The 24,061-nt window shown below is 45.4% G+C and overlaps 1 protein-coding gene across 3 annotated transcripts in view; it reads left to right on the top strand.

Annotated features, from left to right (window-relative positions):
- The window catches only part of NFX1 (nuclear transcription factor, X-box binding 1), a 261,059-nt gene that overhangs the window by 52,150 nt on the left and 184,848 nt on the right, over nt 1-24,061 (top strand). For all 3 annotated transcript variants that reach the window (XR_004538087.1, XR_004538086.1, XM_033930649.1), the window contains exons 7-9: nt 556-627; nt 9,939-10,078; nt 20,790-20,889. Coding sequence is in view for 1 of the 3 variants with exons in the window: in XM_033930649.1 (XP_033786540.1) it covers nt 556-627; nt 9,939-10,078; nt 20,790-20,889 (312 nt within the window). In the remaining 2 variants the exon portion in view is untranslated. The remainder of the gene's footprint in view (nt 1-555; nt 628-9,938; nt 10,079-20,789; nt 20,890-24,061) is intronic.

Below are 24,061 nucleotides of genomic sequence, written 5' to 3'. Positions count from 1 at the left end.
TTAATGGAGTGATATAAAGGTATTATACAGTAATATTCCTGGTCTTATTTACTATCTCTCTCCTAATAATTCCTAGCATCCTGTTTGCTTTTTTGGCTGTTGTCAAAAAAACATGGTGATTGTTCTTCAGGAAGGTGGTTGAATTTTACAGCGATTCCATTTTATCATTTGGAATGGAAAGAGGTCTTGTTTTCTTGACATATATATTTTTTGTTTTAGTCTTATAGCTAGTAGCAACAAATACTACATCTGACTCAAATGGCATAAGTGCAGATTATTAGAATCTTAGCAAATAATTTTTAATATTTTTATTTTTTCTGCTATAAGCCTAATTTAACAGTTTAATATGTTATGTATTTTACAGCACAAAGTTAAAATATTTTCAATAATGGATGTATGTGATAATACAAGCTTTCATGTATAACCAATAGATTTTTATTTTTGCTAATTGTATACATTTTTAGATAGATCAAATGAAAACTTTAACTTGTAAATATTAAATTTAGCCACTGTAGGTTGGGAATATTTCACTGTACAATGTTTCTTATGTTCAAGCCTCTGCCATCCAGGACCTTGCCCATCCTGCCCTGCCTTTATGACAAAGACATGTGAATGTGGAAGAACAAGGTGAGTCACTAAAGATAATTAGCTCTTTTAAAATAAATAGCTTTTAAAATTGTTGAGAAGATTTAAACATTATGTGGTCTTAGCATCTTGTGGTAAAGGAATTTTAACAGTAAGAGTTAACATGCATTATCCCAGGACAAGCAGGCAGCATATTCTCACTGACGGAGCCCCAGTACAGACACTTGAAAAGTGAATCGCAACCTTAAATTTAGAAAGTTCGCGATTAGCCCGCACCGTAGGCGCGTGGTCCCTCAGTTTTCTAGTTTCTGCGGCGCTGGAAAGACGCGTTTTTCAACACCCGTTTTTTCTTTCGCTTGCCTTCCCGTTCTCGCGGATTGTGACTTTTTTGTCACAGTTCTTTAGTTTTTTGTGTTCTCTTTTCTGTATAAAAAAAAAAAAAATCTTCTTTTTTTTCTTTTTCCTTTGCAGGCTTTGGCCCAGCCGGTCCTTATGGACTCTTTTTGCCATAGAGTTCGATTTGTCAACAGCTGTCTTCCCATCCATGTCCCGCCCACCGACGGGTTTCAAAAAGTGCGGTCGCTGTGCTCGGGCCATTTCTGTAACCGACCCTCACCGCTGGTGTTTGCAGTTTTTGGGACCCGAGTACCATGCCAACTTCTGCCCCTGCTGCTAGTCCCTTCAGAAGCGCATTCTAAAAAATTGGTTGCTTCAACAAAAACAACTGTTCGGCGCCACAATGGACACGGAGCCCAGTTCATCTCCGACACCGTCCGCACTGACCAAAACGACACCGAGGGTGGATCCACCAACTTTGACTCTGGTGTCACAACTCACTCTGGGTAAGCCGCGCTTCCACTACCCCTTCCAGGACGCATGTCGAAGCTGCAGTGAGTCAAGTCCTGCCGACCTTGCGTAAGTAATGTAAACACACAGCTCTGATGTCAGTGAGTGCCTCCTCTTTGGCCTCATCATCCCCAGACCGTGTTGATCAGCCATCCGTACTGGCCAAAAAGAAGCAAATGGTACCGGCACTTTCCCTTAAGCAGAAAATTGACAATCTGCTTGGGAGGAGTTAGGAGAGTATTTTACCCTCTTGGTGCCGGCTCACTTTTTAGTAAGCATGGCACCGACCCTCCAAGAACCAGTCCGGTCTGAGTTGCTCACGGCACTCCCACTCCTCTTAATGCTACTCCACCAGTGTGGACATTCTCGACCCAGGACTCGAGCATTCCACTCCAGCATCGATTCTCCTCGGCCAAATCTTGAGAGGCTACTCCGGCACAGTCAGGCAAAGTCTCCAGTAAATCGAAACATTTGGAGACTTCGGACACCGAGCCGTCGACACCGACCTCATCCTTTCAGGGATTCAGATTTACTGGGAGATACTGAGCCTGAAATAACCATCTACTACCGATGTGGACTCTTCTGCTTCTGGGTCGCCTGGACGTTCACCTACCAGAGCTGCTTCTCCTTCAGAGAAACTTTCTTTTTCCTGAATTTTACGACAGATGGCACATGATCTGGATGTTTCATTGGAGGCTGATTCCAAATACAGCAAGGAGTACTTGGACACACTTGATTATGATCTTCCTCCTAAAGAACTGTTAAAGCTTCCACTCCATGCCATTCTGAAGGAAACTTTCTATAAAAACCTTGAGACTCCTCTCTCTGTATCAATAACTCAGAAATAGTGAACTTCCTACTAGTGATTTCTACAATAAACACATTCACAAAGGTCATGTGGAAGGTATAAAAAACTAAAACATGAGTCAGAAGGGGCTCTACTGGGAGGAAAAGCCTCAGACCTCCCTCCCACAGCTGTAGCTAAGGTGTTCAGGCGGAGAACTTCATCTGCATAAAAACCTCCCAGAGGGCCAAATATGGCTCTATGTTGTGCAAATATAACAAAAAAATCAATAAATATGTCGCCAGGTGGTCACAATTCTATATGTAAACTGACTCAAAAATAACTTATCTTTTGTCATTAGCTCGGTCGGAACACCAACGATGGCCAGCGTTTCACATAATGCTGCCTCAGGGTGTAACCTCTGATCATGAGCTAAAATGCAATAGAAAAAAGTAGAAAAGGTCATAAATATGTTGGAATGATACCACTCAGATCATATCATGTGCAAAAGCTAAATATACCTTTCAAAATGGAACACAAGAAATGTGTCTCCTTCCACAAAAGATAGCGTCTAGAATGCGCAGCTAGCAGGGATTTAAATGCGCTACCGGAAGTGACTGCATGGCGTCGCCATGGTAATGGCCGCGCCAATGCAAGACCTCTGGGAAACGTGCCAGAATTTAAAAGGGGAACTATATCAGAGGAACAAAATTTCAAGATTTTATCATGACTAAATGCAAAAAAGAGAAAACCCATTCAAAAGGGAAACTAATCAGAACCTAAGCATCAAAAAGTGCTGAAAAGATGTTAAAACTCTGAGTTTAAAAAATCAAACTCAAAAACATTGGCTCCACTCAATTTTCTGATTCAAGCCCTCAGGTTCCTCACTGTCAAGGGAATGTATCCAAAACTGTTCACGTTGTAAAAGACTGCGTGTTATATTAGATGTACTGCTGGGGATATGATCTATAATGAGGCACTGTAAATCTGTGAACTCATGTTCGTGTTCAAGGCAGTGGGTTACCATGGGGGCTTTTACTATATTATGTAAAAGTCAACTTTTGTGTTCCGTTGCTCTCACCCTGAATTGTCTAGTGGTTTTACCTTTTGTTTTTACCTTTGTTTTTCTACCAATAATTTAGATCAGGGGTGCCCAACGCGTCGATCGCGATCGACAGGTCGATCGCACAGCAGGTTCCCTTCTTCCCTTCTTTTTTTCCCCTCCTGACTGGCCCGCCTCTTAAAGAACGCTGGCCAATCAGAGTGCTGGAAGGGCGGGGTGAAGGTCGGTGGGGGATGGAGCTCAGCGCATCACAAGAAATAGAATCGCCTGTAATGATTGAGGTAAGAGCGAGGCCTAATGCTGCCCGATATACAATTTAAAAAACCCCAAAATCGGCCTCCCAATCAGTGGCGTACCGAGGTGGGGCGGTCCGCCCCCACCCCGGGTGCACGGTTTGGAGGGATGCACAGCCGTCCGGGTCCTCCTGCCCTTCCTTTCCACCGGTCTGCGCACGGGGCTTGCACCCGCCGCCCAAATGGTGCTGTTGGTTATCACGAGACTCGCGGGAGTTGACGGCACCATTTGAGCGTCGGCGCGGGACCAGGCAGGCGCAAGCCCCGAGCGCGGACCGGGGGAAAAGAAAGGCAGGATGACCCGGACCTGGCCGGCTGTGCACCCCTCCAAGCCGTGCACCCGGGCGGATCGTCCCCCTTCTAAATCCATTGTACTTGTCTTTTATTCAGTTCCACTAATGAGCATTGTGACAGGCAGTTCTTATGGGGCAGTTCTTGGAAGTATTTCTTTGTTTTTCTGTGCCTAAGTATTCTATTAATTTAACTTCCTTATTCCTGTGGGGATCTCCAAAGGGGACGAATGGGAGACGGCCGGTGGCAGGTGGTACTTTAGCAATTCTTACAGGTTGCCATAGGCCTCAGGAGCTGTCTTCCCTCTGCCGTGGTCCTGCCCCTCCTCTAAGTCAGAGACAGGCTTGGGGCAGAGGGAAGACAGCTCCTGAGGCCTATGGAAACCTGCAAGGATCGCTAAAGTACCAGCGATCCTCTCTGCAGACTGCTCCCTGCTGGAATTAGGTAAATGGATGTGGGGAGGGTAGGCCTTCGGGGGGGGGGGGAGTGCAGTCCTACAAGGGGTAGTGCAGGCCTTCAGGGGGGGAGTCAACCTTTGAGGGGGAATGTGCAGACCTTCAGGGGGGGTCAGGCCTTCGGGGGAGGGGGGCTGTATAATAAAAAAATATTTGAACATAAATACAAAGTACACTCGGTGTGTATATATATATATATATATATATATATATATATATATATATATATATATATATATATATGTTTAGCATTTTTATTGTTGGTAGATCATTTTGACTTGGTCATTTTAAAAGTAGCTCGCAAGCCCAAAAAGTGTGGGCACCCCTGATTTAGATTGTAACTTTATTCTTCCTCCTCCCGATTCATGTTTGTATAATATGTAACAATATTGTTAAATGTCAGCCTCCTTTTATTAATTTTATTGGATTTTGTACATCGCTTAGTAATTTTAATAGGCGATCAATCAAATGCACTAATAAACTTGAAACTTGTTTGTCCCACATATATTCTGAGACAGGGGCAAAAAAACATGTATACTACAAAAGAAGTCGTACAAGAGGTGATATATCTAGTTGTAAAACTTCTGCCAGTCCGTGGATATAAAAAATTATTAGTGTATTCTAAAGTAATATCACAGGTAAGACAGTTCCCGCATATGTAATGGCCTCCCATGCCTGGATTCAAAGACATCTATTGAGTCTGATGGACTCAATAATTCTTTAAAATTCTTCTGTTTAGAGCAGGGGTGTCCAACCTGTGGCCCCGTGAAGTATTTTGTGCGGCCCCGGTCAAGGGCGATGCATTGTTTTCCTCTGCTGTCCCCGGGTGTTTACCGTCTTGCTGGCTCTCTCCTCTGTCTTGCTGCAGTGTTTGTGTGGCCCCAGAAACATTTTTTTTTTTGCCAATGCGGCCCAGGCAAGCCAAAAGGTTTGGACACCCCTGGTCTAGAGTATGCAATACGAAAATGAGAATCCTTAAAAATAGAATTCAATTTCATGATGTCCCAATGCTTTCTCAAAATCTTAGTTATAGCTGTCATTTTAGTGGAATATTGAAGAATACGTCACAATATTTTCTTCTTTTTCTTTTGAAGTGAATAATAGATCCCTGTTCAAAAACTTCGCTCTCTTATAAGCCTTTTTGAGAACTGGGGGAGGGCCACTGATTAGGGCCACTTTACTTGGAGCCACTCTATTGGAGTATTGCAAAAAAGAATACATCCCCAGGGGTCTGCGTATAGTAAAACCCCCTACATTATATACTGATGACCAAACTTTTTTATCACAATGGGTTGGTATCTTGTTTATTAAATGTTCTCAGTCAGAGGATTTTACCAACAAATGTGGCTGCATTTCCCATGCAACTTTGGGCTAGATTCACTAAGCAAACCAATTGCGTACCGATTGGTTTGCGAGCCCTTTGCGACCAAATTTCCCTCCAACCCCATTCACTAATGCCTGTAGCGATCTGATACCAACCCTCCCATGCAAATTAGCAAAACCCCATGCAAAATAGCCAAGCGATTGATTCACTAACAATTGCGTGGCTATTTCGAATCGGGTTTTATTGTTGGCAAACCCGACTGCTGCAGACTTGTCAGTAACTGAGTTACTGACAGGTCTGCAGGTTTTTTGACAGCCAGCCTGTCTTTTTTTATTCATTTTTTTTTCCACGGCACAGATATTTTGTATGTGTTACACACGCAAAATATCTGCCCCATAAAAAAAAATTAACAACAGACAGGCAGGCCTGTGAAAAAAAAATGTACCCCCCCCACACACACAAACACACCCCTCCCTGAAGAAAATGCGCCCCCCAAGCAGGAGGGATGCCAACTCCCTCCTGCCATAAGCGCTTAAGAAAAACCACATTATAATGCCAATGCTGCAGCATGGCACTCGCCCTCCCTCCCCACGACTGGCACAGCACAGCCCTTTCCCCCTCCCCCCCTCCTGGTACTACCCACCCACCCCCGGCACCAAAAAGGTTGGGAGTAGGAGGGGTGCTCAGCCCCTCCTGCTCCATAGGCCTTCCATCCCCTGGCCCATCCCGATCAGCCCACCCCTGGTCGAGCCTGCCTGCACCCACCTCCCTCCCCGTACCTTTAAAATAGTTGGGAGCAGGAGGGGTGCACAGACCCTCATGCTCCTAGGCCAATCTTCGGGAGCAGGAGGAAAGTCCTCCTGCTCCCCTGGCCGCCGATGCGCAATAGCGGCCTTAGGCCCCGCCCCAGCACATCATCTGATGCACAGGGAGAGGTCTAAGGCACTGATTTGCTGAGGCGCCTCTGGCTCCTTCCAGATGATGCACCGGGCGGGGCCTAAGACCGCTATGTGCAGTGACAGCTGGGGGAGTAGGCTCCTGAAGATTGGCCTAGGAGCAGGAGGGTCCAGGCACCCCTCCTGCTCCCGAAGATGGAGGGAGCCTTGCCCTAAGAAGCAGGAGGGACCGGGCACCCCTCCTGCTCCCAACCGTTTAACAAGTACGTGGGGTGGGTGGGCCAGGTCGTGCCTGACTGCCTGGGCCAACCTGGGGTGGGCCGGTTGTGGGTGAGGCGGTGGGCCGGCCGTGCTTGATCAGGGGGGGTGTCGGGCAGGGCAGGTGGGTGGGGCTAGTGTAGGCTCTCCTGCCTGCCCTGCCCCGATCTCTCTTGCCTGCTTGCCGGCCTCTCCTGCTCTCTGCTGCCATTCCCCGCAGTGCAGGCCCACTTTAAAACACGAAATGCCTGATTATTGTGGCCGCATATCTCCGATCCCACAGTCTTCAAGTCTTTCCCTACCTGGACGACTGGCCGATCAAAGTTGTTTCATCGCAGGAAGTGGTTCTAGCGACATCTCAGCCTATTTCTTTCCTACAAGCTTTGGGATTTGAAATCAATTTCCCCAAGTCTCACCTAATTCTGACTCAATGTCTGCAATTCATTGGGGCTATCCTCAATACTACTCTCATGAGAGCGTTTCTTCCTCTAGATCGCCTAGACAATCTACTCATTCTCTGTCAACAGATGTTGAAGATTTGCACCATTTCGGTGAGACACATGATAGTTCTCCTAGGCCACATGGCTCCCACAGTTCATGTAACTCCACTATCAAGGTTGCATCTTCGCATTCCTCAGTGGACCTTTGCTTCTCAGTGATCTCAAGCGATAGATCATCTCTCGCAGCATATATCTGTCACATCATCTCTTCTGTAGTCGCTTCAATGGTGGATGACCTCTTCCAATCTTTCCAGAGGTCTACTTTTTCACTTACCCCCTCACCAAAAGGTGATAACGATGAACACATCTCCTTATGCCGGGGGGGGGGGGAACTTGTACGGCCTTCAAACTTAAGGTCATTGATCTGCCAGAGAGCGCAAATTTCACATAAATTTGCTCAAGCTTCGAGTGATATATTATGTTCTCAAAGCTTTTAAACACCTCTTGAATCCTCAAGTCCTCTTTCGTACAGACAATTAGGTAGCAATGTACTTCATAAACAAGCAAGGAGGCACGGGCTCTCTCCTGTTATATCAGGAAGCCCTGAAAATCTGGCTTTGGGCGACAGCTTGCAATCTTTTCTTAAAGGCTGTCTACATTCAGGGAGAGAAGAATTCCCTAGCAGACAACCTCAGCAGAATTCTTCAACCTCACAAATGGACTCTCAACTCTCCAGCTCTTCGTCCAATCTGTGTTCAATGGGGCACTCCACAAGTACACTTATTTACTGCTCCCTACAATCACAAGCTGCCCCAGTTCTGCTCCAGACTGTACTCTCCTCACCGTCTGGAAATAGATGCCTTTCTTCTAAACTGGACAAACATGTTTCCCTACGCATTTCTGCCCACTCCTCTGATACTAAAGACTGTTCAAGCTCAAACGAGAGTCAGCCACCATGATTCTCATTATTCCTCGGTGGCCCGGGCAGCATTGGTTCTCCCTTCTGCTTCAACTCAGCTCCAGGGAGCTAATACCTCTGAAAATTGTTCCTGCTCTGCTTACTCAGAATCAAAGATCGCTTCTACATCCCAACTTGCATTCATTACACCTGACAGCTTGGTTTCTCTCGGGCTGAATCCATCTGAATTATATCTTTCTCAATGTTATTGATTCCTCCACTGAACAATGTTATCAACAAAAGTGGACTAGGTTTTCTTCATGGTGTCTCCTTCGTCATCAGGATCCAACTTCCTTGTCAATGGACTTGGTGTTGGATTATCTACTTCATCTGTCTGACTCTGGTCTCAAATCTACATCTATTAGAGTCCATCTCAGTGCTATTACAGCTTTTCACATGCCAGTCGAAGGAAAACCTCTTACTGCTCAGCCTTTGGTCTCCAAGTTCATGAAAGGACTTTTCAATGTGAAACCACCTTTCAAACCTCCACCAGTGGTCTGGGACCTTAATGTGGTTCTTTCCAGGTTGATGAAGTCTCCATTTGAACCAATGGCCATGGCTCATCTCAAGTTTTTTACCTGGAAAGTTGTTTTTCATATCTCGCACACTTCTGCCAGGAGGGTCAGTGAGTTACAAGCCTTGGTGGAAGATCCACCCTTCACAGTTTTTCACCATGATAAAGTGGTTCTATGCACCCATCCAAAGTTTCTACCGAAAGTTGTCATGGAGTTTCATCTAAATCAGTTGATTGTTCTTCCAGGTTTTTTTTTTTCCTAAGCCTCATTCTCATGCTGGAGAAATGGCTCTTCACACTTTGGACTGTAAGCATGCTTTGATCTATTACATTGATAGAACAAAGTCACACCGCACATCTCCTCAACTCTTCATCTCATTTGATCCTAACAAGTTGGGGCTCCCTGTTTCCAAGCGAACGATTTCCAACTGGGTAGCTCCCTTTATATTGTTCTGCTATGCTCAGACTGGACTGCACCTAGAGAGTCGTGTCACAGCTCACAAATTCCAAGCTATGGCAGCTTCTGTAGTTTTCCTTAGATCTACTCCTATTGAGGAAATCTGTAAAGCTGCCACCTGGTCCTCAGTTCATACATTCACCTTGCATTATTGTCTGGAGTCTTTCTCCAGACGGGATGGGCACTTCGGCCAGTGTGTATTACAAAATTTATTTTCTTAAGGCCATCACTCCCACCATCCCATTCTAGTTAGCTTGGAGGTCACCCATGTGTGAAAATATGCTTCCTGCTTGTCCTGGGATAAAGCACAGTTATTTACTGTAACAGGTGTTTTTCAGGGACAGCAGGCAGATATTCTCACAACCCACCCACCTCCCCTGGTTGGCTTCTTAGCTGGCTTATCTTAACTGAGGGACCATGCGTCTAAGTCGGGCAGAAAGGCACTCACGCATGCGCGGTGCGGGCTATCGCAAACTTTCTAAAACTTAAAGTTGCGATTCACTTTTCAAATGTCTGTACCGGGACTCCATCGGTGACAACACCCAGGTGTGAGATATCTGCCTGCTGTCCCTGGATAACACCTGTTACAGTAAGTAACTGTGCTGTCCCCCTACGCACCTCCAACTCTTGTCCTGAACAAGAAGTATAAAACCTTCTTAAATGTGCCCCCATTCTGTATTCACATACATGAGCAGTGAAAGATGTTAAAGTTATAAAGATTCATTATCTAATCACAGAAAGTTTTCAGTTAATATGCCTATTTATTTTCTATAGTCATTCAATTCGTTGTGGTCAGTCCAGTGCCATCCATTGTTCTAATGTATGTGAAAATCCTTTGAACTGTGGTGAACACAACTGTGCTCAGGTGTGTCATGCTGGAAAGTGCCAGCCCTGTCAGCAGGCAATTCAGCAAGGTGAGTCCCCATGCTTGAAGAAGGAAGCTCTGTTTTTAATGATGTGTACTGATTACATTGTACATTTCAAATCTGTACATAGTTTATGAATTTATTGTGTAATTGATTCCTTACTATTTACAAGGAAGTGTGATTGCTGTGTTTAGTCCATTTGGATATGGAGAGGACAGGTTGTGAGTTAAATTTAATTCTGTGCGTGTGGAGGGACATAATCAAAACATACATTTAAATCCAATTGGGACGTATAGTGTTAGATGGCAACAGAGCAGTGGGGCACCTTACAGGGCACTGCTGTTAACTTCACAAAAAGGGTGCCACATACATATCTCATCAGAACTCCCAAAGTCAGTAGTGGGAAAATGCCCATTTTCGAAAAATACGTCTAATTCTTTTTTGCCAAACTTCGTCTATCTGGACGTCCTGGCTATTGTTTGTCCAGACCGCCAGTATGTCTATCTTTATACCACATTCTCAACCAAAATTTTGTCCAAGTCCCAAACGCTCAGAACAAGACCTTTTGAATGTGGGAGGGGCCAGCATTGTGATAGGCTGGCCACCTAGACATGGCAACAGAGCAGTGGGGCACCTTACAGGGCACTGCTGTTAACTTCACAAAAAGGGTGCCACATACATATCTCATCAGAACTCCCTTATAGGTTATACTGAGCTCCCCAGAATACCCCCAAAACCCACTATACCCACCTATCTACAACCCCAATAACCCTTAGGGTTCAGATGGCACCTATATGGCAGTACATAAGAACATAAGAAGTTGCCCCCGCTGAGTCAGACCAGAGGTCCATCTTGCTCAGCGGTCTGCTCCCACGGCGGCCCATCAGGCCTAGTGCCTGAACAGTGATCCCTGATTAATTTTATAACTTACCTCTAATCCCATCCCTATAATCTACCTCTATAGTAGGGTTTGGTGGGCGCACATGTTCCACCATAAATGTAGTGGTTAGAGTGGCTTATGGGCCTGGGTTGTCCTCTCTGTGGTTCATTAGCCCACCCTCCATGCTATTTAAAAGACCTGTGTGCAGCTCTACTAGGCTTTCCTATACTAGGTGCTGAAGTTCTGGAGACAGGTATGCACATTTTTATTCCAATTTTTGTGGGAGTGTGAGGAGGTCAGTGAAAACTGGGGGAGTGTGTAGGGGTCTTTACTTTGTCACTGCAGTGGTTATCTGGTCACTTTGGATACCTTTTGGGCACTTATATCTGTATTTACATTGTCTAACTCACAACGTATAAGTTCCATACAGGAAGTCTCGTAAAACCTTATTCCTGCAGGACGACTAAGTCTAGGTTGGCCCACTTCCTGCTCTATCCACTCCTCCAGATACGCCCTTTTTAGCTCTGGGCCCATAGTGGCATTCGGAGGCCTAAAATGTCCCTGGATACGTAAAAAAAATAAGTTTGATTATCGGCACTTGGACGACCTGTCTTTTTAGGTTGTCCAAGTGCTTACTTGGCAGGTTTTTAGACGTGTTTAAGTTTTGTTTATGAGCCCCATAGTGTAATACAGTTTTTAGTATTTGAAGAAAATTATTTTGGAAAAGGATATGGTTTTGTTTTGAGAAGATGCAAGAGAACTGTTATTGTAAAGCACGTTTTAAAAAAGGGACCCAGGGTTGATATGGGAAAATAAACTGTTAGTGTCTGGCAGTATTAGAAGTTATTCTGAAAAATATATGCATTAGCTGTAGATTGATAGGGCAGAGTAGATATAGGTTTAACAAAGGGGACAAAATACTTGCTTTGCACAACTATTATCTCTGGTAATGTTTGAGTTGGATTGACTACTGTTGGCGACAGGATGCTGGAAGATAGATTTTTGGTTTAACCCTACATGGCACATCTTAATTTGAAATTGTATTTCTATTCAACACATACATTTCCATGCATTTTTCAGAGTTATAAAGGGAGCAAACTCATTATGTTTAATACGGCTATTTTCAGTAAGACAGAATTTGCTGGCAGTGATACTCGTACGAGCATGTTTGCATTAGCAAGTTATTTCAAATATTCAAACAAGATTTTTTTTTTTTTTTTGTAGATAAGCAGGATGAATCAGCCACATATGTGGGTGACATTCAGTGATGTCAAGGCAGAGAATTTTCTCAATGGCTCTGGAAAAGGCTTTTCGGTGCATGCTTGGGATTTCCTTGATATATTCTTGTTCATAGTAATGCTAAATTCATTTTTTCTCCTATTTTCTGCATGCTTCAAATAGTTTTTCCCTTTCAACTTTTGGAACATCTTAACTCTCTAAATATCAGTAGATCCTTAGCTAGGTTTTCTAGCAGTTCTTTGACAAGAGATTACCTAATTTACAAAAATTGTGGCCCTCCCCCCACAAAGAGTTCTAATTTTTAATTTACTTTGATTACTTTCCTCATAATGCCTGTAAAATTCACAGGTTCACACTCTACTCCAATGGCAAGGTGTTCTTGCAGGGTCATGAAGATTGTTTGCATTTGGGCCCAGGACAGTGTCATTGCTTGTATCACTAGCTCACAGTTGTTGCCTAAGATTTTCATGTTCTAGCAATTGAGAATTGATGAGGTCATGATGTTTGATTTTGTTTCCAAAGCTGCAAAGTCAGCAGATTGTACATCAGCACTGAGAAAATCTCTTCATGCTTTGACTCCTTGATCAGAGCACTCCCCCCTCCCCCTTCTACTCAATACCTGAGTTGGGTGCCTCACTATCTTGGATCCAAGAAGACTTGGCTTTGAGGGAAGATTTAAGAGTGTCAACACATGTCTCTTTTGGTGCATGGACCTGAGAGTAGGGAAGTAAGGGTGTGACAGAGCCTCTTAAGTCACAGCCACATGAAAGGGAGTTAATATTCCCTACTTTAGTTGCAGCCACAACACTTACAAGGGTCTACTTTTCAGCCATTGATACTTTCCCATTGGCAATCTAAGTGTCCCTAGTTTCCCACTGAGTCCACTCTGGCATTGGCTTTACTGAAACCATCACTTAACAACTGAAATAATATCAGATGTTACTCCAATACCAAGCAACATGGCACAAAAATCAGTGTCTTGACATCAAAACTTGATGTCTACAATTTATGCTGGGTTGAAGATGAATAGTTTCAGAGCAGGAATCCTCTGCCTTTGTTGCTCATACAAGAGACTAAAAAGGCTATGACTGTAGGGTCTGTATTTTCTCTCTCTTTCAAATTTTTCTGGTCCATTTCTAATTTTGGATTTTCAGTCTGGGCAACCTTTGGAGGGATTATTTATAGGTTTAAAGAATCTGGATCCTCTTGAAGATTTTTCTCCAAGAACAAGCAGGCAGATATTCTCACATATGGGTGATGTCATCTGCGGAGCTCAGCATGGACATGTACCAAAGTGTACTGTCACTTGAAAACTTTAGTACTTCCCAAACTGCGCATGTGACTTCCCGCCCAATGATGGCTTGCAGGACCATCAGTTCTTCATCTTCTGCGGAGCGAAGAAGTTGTATTTTTTAGCACTCCTGTGTGTGAATGAATTTTTCACTTTTTTTTTGTACCTTCCTAAGCCTTTTTCTTCATATTTTTTTGGCAGTTGGCATAATTTTTTCTTAATTTTAAGAGTTTTCTTTTTTGTGAGGCCTTTGGGCATTTTTTGCCCTCTACTTTCCCCGGAAGCGTCGACTCGTTTTTAGCTTGAAATTCACTCGACCTGCCTTGCTATAGAGCAGGGGTGCCCACACTTTATGGGCTTGCGAGCTACTTTTATAATGACTAAGTCAAAATGATCTACCAACAATAAAATTAAAAAAAAAACACAAAGCACACTGAAAGGCAGAGAAAATGTTAATTATTCATATTCCGGGTTTTTTTCAAAGAGGTCACGGCAGATGACTCTATGCAATGTCACCTCAGTAACAAAATACAAAAATAGACAAATACACCCCCTCCCTTTTTACTAAACCACAATAGTAGGTTTTAGCACAGGGAGTTACGCTGAATGCCTCGTGCTGCTCTCAATGCTCATAGGCTCCTTGCGCTAAAAAATGCTATTGCGGTTTAGTAAAAGGGAGCCATAGTGCAAAATATAGACAGCAGATATAAATTCTCAAAACCGACACATTTTGATCACTAAATTGGAAATAAAATCATTTTTCCTACCTTTGCTGTTTGGTGATTTCATGAGTCTCTGGTTGCACTTTCTTCTTCTGACTGCGCATCCAATCTTTCTTCCTTTCTTTCAGCCTCCTGTATGTTTCCTCTCCTCCAGACCTCATTCTCTCCCCCAACTTTTTCTTTCTGTCTCCTGAGCCCCATCTCTCCTTGATCCAGCATTTCCCTTCTGTGTCTGTCAGAATTACCATTCCACCTATTTTCCAGCATCACCCTTCTTTGTGTCCATCTCACCTATATCCCTATCTCACCACTTTTTCAGAATCTTCATTTGTCTCTGTCCTTGTCTTTACCCCATGTTCACCATTTGCCCTTTCAATGTCTTTATCTCCCCCCCACACTTTTTCAGCATTACTTCTATGTCTCTATTTCACCTCCTCTTCATGTCCCCTCTGTATCTCTATCCTTATTCAGTAGGTCCTGCTTACTCTTTCTCTTCTTTGTGTCACTATCTCCATTTTCAGCTTTCCCCCCTTTTCCTTTGTTACTGCACCCTGTAGCCAGAATCTTTCCACCCTCCCTCCACTCCGGCCCAGCCCAGAATGAAATATTTCCTTTTGTTTCCCTCCCCTCTCTCTTCTGCTCCCTCACCCACGAGTCCTGCATCTGGCCCTCTCCCTTCTACCTGCACCTGACAAAACCCCCCTGCTCCGCGGCTCTCTTAAGCAACTCGTCAGCAGCGGTGATCAAGACAAGCTGCCGACATCGAGGCCTTCCCTCTATGAGTCCCGCCTTTGTGGAAAAAGGAAGTTGAAACAAGCGGGACTCGCAGAGGGTAGGCCCCGACGTCAGAAGCTTGTGTCGATCGCTGCTGCTGAGTTGCCGAAGAGAGCCGTGGAGCAGGGGGTGTGGCCGGAAGCAGGTAGAAGGGGAGAGGGAGATAGGAAGGCTGTAGAAGCTCCGGAGTATGACACCAGCCCAGGCCAGGATGATTTATTTTTCAGGCTGCTGCTGCCGCCGCCATGCCACCCCCCCCCCCCCCCGAAATGACAAAAACAACCTAATACCCGGCGTCGGTGTCTTTGACGTCGGGGAGAGGAAGGCTGATAGGCCTGGTAGATCGGGACGGCAACACGAGTCTATCACAGAGCCCAGGATGGGCTCTGCGATCGACTCAAGTTGCCTTCCTGAGCTACCGGTTGATCGCGATCGACGCGTTGGGCACCCCTGCTATAGAGCCTTTTGATTTGGCATAGGTGATCTTCCCATCCATGTCCCTGACACCTGGTGGGTTCAAGAAGTGTACTAGATCCATTAGGACCATTTCTGTTTCAGATCCACATAACTGGTGTGATCAGTATCTTGGTTCTGAACATTGAGACATTTCTTGTACTCTTTGCAGTCATATGCAAAAGAGGGCTTTAAAAACGACATTTTCATTTTGAAAAGTTGTTTGGTTTCATGTACACCATGTCCAGAGAATCTGTGACAGTGTCCCAAGTGCCTTCAGCTTTGACATCAATGCCTGTGTCAACACAAATGATATAAAAACAAATATATCTCAGTCACACACAAAACAGATCCTCACCAAATACAGAACAAGTAATCCTTAATTAGAGATACAAATATGATGGCAAAAATTGGACTGGATACCCCAAGATGTTAAGCTCAGCATATACTGCAACTCTGGAGAAACAAGAGCAAATGCATTATATTCTCTATAGTGTAACCGGCAGCCTCAGGGCAAGGTGTCTTGGGCCACCGGTACAAGAAAATCTCTTGTGAGCTGCCGCGGGCAGCACAAGGAAAATAACAGCTAAGCGTTTAGCTAAGGACACCACCGCACCAGGAAAGTTCTTTTCAAAAACAAACTTGAGCTTTATTCTTCAAAGTAAAAATTAAACATGAAACTTTGTCAGGATGTTTCAGTATATCACTAAGACTTAATGTTCATCAGGCAAAAAACTAAATCTGTTGCTAAAGTCCACTTTGATTCATAGTCCATTAGCAGATATCACAAAAGAAAAGGAAAAATTCAAAACTCTAAACACACAAGTTTCCGGGTTGCCTCAATCCTACCCAAGTCAGTGTAACTGCACTGACTTCTCCAGCATCAGAGTACTGGCCAGACAGCGTGCACCGTGTGGTCTTATTCTGCCAATATCGGCCCTCAATCCCACCACACAACACGGGCAAAACCCCCCACTGTCTGGGACTGGGAAACTGTTCACTTTTCCCTCCCCAGGGAAAGTAACAAAACTTCCAGCAAGAAAACAAGTTCTCAAAACACAGCCCAAAAGAAAACTTCTTTAACTCTTCAGCTGGTTTAGAGGTATCCAGCACAGGCAAGTAATTAGAAAAATAAACTTTCAAAAATCATTATAACAGTCAGTCACTTGCCTCTCACACAGCATATCTCCATGGGCTGGGCTTCAGTAGGCAATTCAGCAATTGTCTCAGCATTGTCTTCCAGCTCCATATCCTGTGGCTCTTCCAATAGACCAAGAGACATGTCCTCACCAGCCTCTATTAGCTCCATAGACTCTGGAGTTTGGCTGACATTCAGAGCTCTCAGCCCTGAGCGCTGTGACCTGTCCTCTCCAAGTTCCTGCTGCTTCTGACCCTCAAGGAACTGGGTTCTCAGATTAAGGAGTCTGCAGCCCCGCCCCAAACCCTCAGTAGGAAGTGATTTCCTGTTAATCACTCTAGGCTTCCGTGGGGGATGGGAATCCTGCAGTTCTGCTCTCCCACTCCCTCTACAGGACACAGAAGGAAATTCATTCAATGACTGACATTGTGCTTTAAAAGAGGGTAATTGCGTGGAGTCTGAACTTGACTTGAGCTTGACTTGAGCTTGACTTGCTCTAGGGACATTCCTAGCAGGCATAGTCTGCATACCACAATAGACATCTGTGATGCATATTTCCTAAAGCTAACATTCTTGTTTATAAATTCAAAATAAATCACTTTTTAGTACAGTGGTGCCTCGCATAACGGACGCCTCGCACAGCGAACGCTGCGCACAACGAACTTCAGGTCTTGCTTCCCACAACGAACTTCGTTTCACACAACGAAGTCGCCCGAGCTGCATCCTTAACTGCCCTCTCTCGGCGCTACATATTTTAAACCCCCCTGCCGCTGCCACCGCATATTTTTAAACCTCCCCCCGCCGCCACCGCATATTTTTAAACCTCCCCCCGCCGCCACCGCATATTTTTAAACCTCCCCCCGCCGCCACCGCATATTTTTAAACCTCCCCCCGCCGCCACCGCATATTTTTAAACCTCCCCCCGCCGCCACCGCATATTTTTAAACCTCCCCCCGCCGCCACATATTTTTTTAAAAAAGCCACCACTGCTGCAATTTTAATCTCACCCGCTCACTCGTGGTGGTCTAGCAAATTTCCCAGCCAGAAGCGCAGAGATCAAGAGCAAGCCTTCTGTGCTACTGCCTGGGCCTGCGCTGATCTCTGAATGGCTGCAGTCAGCTCTTGCGGGACTCACAAGAACTAACTGCAGCCAGCTCTCGCGGGACTCACAAGAACTAACTGCAGCCATTCGGAGATCGGCATGGGCCCACACAGGCGTGCAGAGGAATTGCTCCTGATCTCTGCGCTTCTGGCCTGTACGCCACTGGCTGGGAAAGATGGAAGGAATTAAAAAAGGTACTGGGGAGTATGTGGGGGGTGATTATAATACACAGCAAGGATCAACAAAACCCCTGTCTCCCCTCCCCTTCACATATATCCCCTCTATATCATGCTAACAGCTCTAACAAGATAAATTTATCTTTTTTTATGTCATCTTACCATATTTTATGCTACAGAACGAATTATTTTTTTTTACATGTATTGTTATGGGAAAACGCGTTTCACATAACGAACTTTTCGCATAACAAACTTGCTCCTGGAACGAATTAAGTTCGTTGTGTGAGGCACCACTGTACCTTTGTGTATATGGGCATTTTATTTTTCCATCATATTGATCCAATTTTTCTTTCTTGCTTTCCTGTCTTCTATGTTTTCTGCTAATTCTGTTTATCCCAGGACAAGCAGGCATCATATTCTCTACATGTGGGTGACGTCACCGATGGAGCCCCCTAGTGGACGTTTTCGCAAGCAGACTTGCTTGAAGGCTTTCAAGCTTGTGATTGGCCCGCGCATGCGCGCAAGCCCCTCCCGCCCGGTTTAGGGCATGCGTCTCCTCAGCGTGTCCTTAGTTCTATGTTTTCCGCAGAGCCAGAAGCACTGCTTCCTTGCTTTGCGCGATCTCATTGTCCCTCTTGCACCGTGGCTTATTTGGTTAATTTCAGTTGAGTCGCTGTGCCCGCGTCTTTATTTTCCGTTCGTATATTTTTGACCGGGTTACCCGGTCTTGCTCTGGCCGCTTAGCCTCGCGGGGCCGCGGCTGTCTTTTTCTTATGTCCCGGCCTCGTTCCGGGTTTAAGAACTGTACTAAGTGCAACCGGGTTATCTCCATCACTGACCCTCATCGTTGGTGTGTGGAGTGCCTGGGTGCGGAGCACCGCGCTGAATCATGTCCACGTTGTGTGACTCTGCAACCGCGGGCTCTTTGAAGGAGGGTGGCCAAGATTCTCCAACTCTTTGGCCCCATGGATCCTGCGGGACAGGCCTTGAGCTTGGCCTCGGCACTCTCGTTGGGGGCCTCGACCTCTAAGTCCCCCTCGGCCTCGAAGGCCTCCTGCTACTCCAGTCTCGGGTAAGTCTCCTTTTTCCTCCTCAGGTGTGCCGGCAAAGAAGCCTACCTCGGAGTCTTATGTCAGTGCCGCCTCATCGGCGTCTTCAAGACATCACTAAGTGTGCCTCCTCATGTAGGGAATACTCTTTCCTCGAGGTCACCCCTGAAGGAGCGCACTGCTGCACCTACGATCCAACCACCTTTGGTCTCGGTGCATATGTTCGAGGACATGCTTAAGGCTATACTTACCACGCAGCTTTCCTCGGTGGTGAGCCAACTGGTCCCGACTTAGACACCTCTGACCTCGGTCTCAACCCAGCCTTGGTCTGACCAGCCTGCGCGTCCTCTCGTATCTCGGGGCCATGCCTGCAAGACCCGCCGGGTTCCCTCGAGCAAGTCTTCATCCCCCGAGTCACCTATGCCTTTTCGGGGGTCCAGACCAGGGGCCCGCTTTTCGCCCGCTACTATGTCGAGGCTTGCCCTTCCTAAAAAGCTCCGGTCTTCTCCGCCCCTTCGGGGCAGGTCTCCGACTGCGAAGCCTTCCATGCACACACTTGTCCTCGAGTTGGACTCTAGTTTGCGTTCCCCATCGAGGCAGATGTCAGCCTCTAGGGGGTCTTCTTTGAAACCGGTGGAGGAATTTTCCTTTACCCCGTCTTCTCCGAGGCTTTGCCAGCTGATTCCTCGGACCCGGGGTCCTCCCCGGTCCACCTTGCACAGGGTCGTTCCTTGAGGCCCCCCAGACACTTTAGTCGAGCCTCTTCGATCTCCTATTCACGGGACTCCGAGGCCCTGGCTTACTATTCGAGGGAAATTTCTCCCTTTTTCTCGGCTGCCCCCAGATCTCGCTCGGGATCTCAGGAGGATGAGTCTTCGTCTCGACACTCCTCCTTTACTCGTTTCATCTCTGACATGGGTAAGGCCTTGAATATGGACCTCCAGTTTGAGTCCCGTTATATCCAGGAATTCCTGGCGGAAATGGGTGTTGATCATCCGCCCCGTGAGGCACTGCGCTTGCCATTGCACCAGGTTCTCCGGCAAACTTTTCTCCGGAACCTGGAGACCCCCTATGCGGTCATGGCCATTCCCTCAAGTGTGGAACTCTGAGCTGTCATGAAGTTCCTATTCCTGCAGAAGAAAACTCCAAATGAAATCCATGAATGTATGATGCAAACATTGAGTAACAAATGCCCATCATACTCCACAGTGAAGAAGTGATATGCAAACTTTCAGCTTGGAGATTTTGAGACCGAAAATGCAGCAAGGTCTCGGAGGCCTCAAATGGTGTTAACTCCTGAAATTGTTGACCATGTCCATGACCTGATTTTAGCATATTGGTGAATATCAGCTAAAACAATTGCTGAGACACTACAGATATCCAGGGAATGTGTTGGGTGTGTAATCAAGGAGCAGCTGGGTATGCAGAAGCTGTCGGTCAACCAGCAGCAGTTCATCTGTTCTGATCCCCTGCCAGCAGTAGTTCATCTCCGTTTCTGCACCTCTTCCCCAACCAGCAGCAGCTCATTTGTTCTGCTCCTCCAACCAATATGAAAATGGAGTCTACTTAGCATAGAGGGGTGCTTGCTATATGGTATTCAGAAGCAGATGTGCTTTTTTGTTTAATGTTTTGATATAATGGCCAGCTTTTCAAATGCTATATTGAGAATAATTTTGAGACATGTGCTAAGAGGGTATACTATATTTATCAAATTGACCATTTTTTTCTCTTGGGATAGAATAGGGGTAGGGGACAAATGTTAATTTTTAAACCAAAATGTGAAATTCTCTTCAAGGTATCTACCATAATTCAGATATTCCTACACTGGATCCAACATAAATTAGTGTTCTTGTGGAGATTTGAAGGGTGAGGATGAGATTGGGATAGGAGTTAATAAAAGCTTAAATCAAAAAATATTTTATATTTCCCCTTAAGCCTGTTACTGTGGTGGCAGCTCTCGAGATGTACTTTGTGGAATGGACAAAGATAACTATGATGGATTTGGAAACTTCTCCTGTCAGAAGCAATGTGGCAAGTAAGTTATGTTTCTTGTAAAATGAAAAATTACTTAATTATGCTCATAGAGGGGAAGAAGTAAGAAAGAGTGCCAAACTTTAGGATCCAGGATTATGCATGCTAAGCGCAAATTCTATAATGACAGTTCCACGCAGAAATACTGTTAGAGAATAATAGCCTATGGGCTAGATTCACTAAGGACACCGATCGTGTCCTGACCACTTTGCGACCCGATTTTCCTCTGACCCAATTCACTAACCTCATGGCCGATCATCCTCCAATCCGATCCGTGCAGGCAAATAATGGGAAATGGCACGCAAAGTAGGAAGGACGCGATTCACTAAACAAATGCAAGCACACTGACTGGGCTGGCCGATCCCAAAACAAGCAACTGCTGAAGACCAGTCGCTTGTATAAAAACCCTGCTCTCTGCCCCGATTCTCCTGCTCTCTGCCCCCGATCTCCTTCAGCTCTCTGCCCCGACTCTCCTGCCCTCCCCCGGAGTGGAAGCCCATGGTTTTAACCCGTGGGTTAAAACCTTGGGCTCACAAAAAAGTAAAAAACAAAAGTAGTAAAAGTTTTCTTTCCGGCTGCGCATGCGTTGGGATTGCTGGAGAGCGATCCGTGCGGTTGGTTGGGGCGTGATTCTGATTGTCCTCATTTGCATAAGAGTGCTTCATGAATCAGCCCCCCGGCCACAAATTGGATCGGATTGCTCACGTATCGTATCTGATCTGTCGCCTTAGTGAATCTAGCCATAAGTCTACAGTTTCACGCCTAGCTTTAGGTGCAAGCATTTACTTCATGTCAAAACTTGGTGTTTGTGTTTACACCTATCTGTTGACAGTTAGGCATATAATTCTTAATATTCTATAACCAGCGTGCCCTACTCCTAGGTATGCCCTTGACCCGATGATGCCCCTCCCATATCTATACTCCCCTAGAATTTATGCACAAAAGAATGTGCTTGCACAGCTGCTAGAATAGCAGCTAAGGGCGGTTGCACATGCAGCTGCTAATTGATGCTAATTACTGCCAAATAACATGGATTAATGCTTGTATTCAGTTGTTAACTTCAATTGATAGCTAATTATTAAATTAAGATGTGCATATAACTGATGTTATGCTATAACTTGCATGTGCAAATTTGCATGCAAAGTCTAAATTAGGACATTCAAGGTTGTAGAATTAGGGGAATAATGTTTTTGTGCAGGAAATGTAGAACATTTATTTATACTGCTTATTTCTTGTAAGAATTTTGAAATGGAATTTCTAGGTCAAAAGACATATGAGTCTTGAACCAGTGGGTTATTTTCCTGTACTCACAAGTTTGTTTCAGGCGACTTCTACCTTTTTCTCTCAGCTCTGCCTCCTGCATTTCCGGGCTGTGCCCCGTCTCTTCACTTTTTCCTTCTACAAATGAGTTGGAAGGTGTCTTTCTGATCTGCTCTGATTTAGATTTTTTTATTTTCGGGTCTTCATCTGAACTGTGAGGCTTGCGGTACTCAAAAGGTTCTCAGTTTGACTGTGACAGCTCTGCTTGGGAGAAGACATAGACTCTGTGGTCAGAAGTCTGTAGCTAGGAGTGCAACTCTTTTATAGGGAGCATGCCTAGCCAGCCTGCCTGAACACTTTGGTGGCATGGAGATCTGAATCCTCAGTCTTGGAGAATGCAAGGTCTCAGATATGGGCGACCAGCTAGGAGTCTGTGGCAGCTCTATATCGGGGGGAAGACCTGACGGTATGCTTCCTTTTTAAGCAGGCAGTATTGCTGGAGATAAGTACAGAATCCTTGTGGGAATTAAAGGTTGAGCCCCTGCAGACCTCTGAAGCTCAGCTTTCAGGTATGAGCAGCTCTAGGTCTCAGACCACATTTTTGCCTTCGCATCCAGATATTACCAAGATGCTGACAGAGAATTGAGAGACTCCTGAAGGCCCTTGGGTTGCCAGGACTGTAACAAGGCTCTGAATTTTCAACAACTATTTGTCCCACCTAAAGTAGATTTGCTTGTAGTGTACATGACTATGGCCCAGATTCACTAAAGATAGTGATTCAGTCACTGTTGGCTAATTCCTAGCCAATTTTAAAACAGTGATTGATTCACTATCTTTTTTGTATGAAAATTATATGCAAGGAGATACAAATCATTTGCATGCAAACTCCCAACTCAGTTGCTCAGGCCATTTATTTGGCCAATCAGGGTCTTCCTTAGGCTCAGCCCTAAGGAAGACCCTGATTGGCTCAGGCACCTCAGGCCCCTCCCAAGGAAGGAGCCCGAGGCGCCTGAGCCAATCATGGCCTTAGGCCCCTCCCCGTGCATCACATGATGTACCGGGTCGGGGCCTAAGGCCCACATTTGCACACATTATTTGAAAGGGATACAAACTCAAATTCTTTTGTCCTGTGCTGGACTTATTTGTGGACCCTCCAGCCGGCTGGCCAGCCAGAGAAAGCAATCGGAGGTCGACTAACGGGGAAACCGCTTCTGGACAATCAGGCTGTAGAACCTTTACCAGCCAGAAAATTGGGCTTGGGCAGATACTCAGTATAAGTCATCATGCCCAAGAAAGACTTAAGACTGGAGACCAATCTGGGATCTGAAGTTGGTCAACGTAGCATTCAGTTATAGCTTTGGTGGTACCGGGGGAATTTCTGGGCTTTTTAGATTTGACAGCAGGCTTATTTACATATTCCCATTTTTCTGACTTGCAGGAAGTTCCTGAGGTTCCATGTACTGGAAACACTTTCCAGTTCTTAGCACTCCCATTCGATCTGGCAATGGCGCCTTGCACCTTTACCAAAGTTATTGTCATTGTTGTAGCACACCTGTGCAAAGCAGGGATCTAGGTGCACCCTTACTTGGATAACTGGCTGCTCAGAGCTCCATCCGAACACTAGGGAGAGACAGCAGTGGCATAAGTTGTCCACCTGCTGCAGAACCTAGGTTGGATCAATTTTCAGAGAGTCCCTTGGAGCCCACGCGATCCCAAAAATATCACGCAATCCCCAAAATACTTAGAATTTGCTCCAACTTCAGAAGGCTGTGCTTTCTGGCAAAGACACAAAAACTGAAAATAAAATGCCAGATTTCAGAGAGCTTGACAATGCCAGCTCCCACAGCTTGGCACTATCTGCAGGTGCTTTGGTCAATGGTGACAACTATAGAGATTGTTCCATGGACAACAGCTCA

The sequence above is a fragment of the Geotrypetes seraphini genome, chromosome 2 (assembly GCF_902459505.1).
Source record: "Geotrypetes seraphini chromosome 2, aGeoSer1.1, whole genome shotgun sequence".
Taxonomy (NCBI): domain Eukaryota; kingdom Metazoa; phylum Chordata; class Amphibia; order Gymnophiona; family Dermophiidae; genus Geotrypetes; species Geotrypetes seraphini.
The sequence above is the reverse complement of the archived record's forward strand: the minus strand, read 5'-3'. Positions and strand labels throughout refer to the sequence as shown.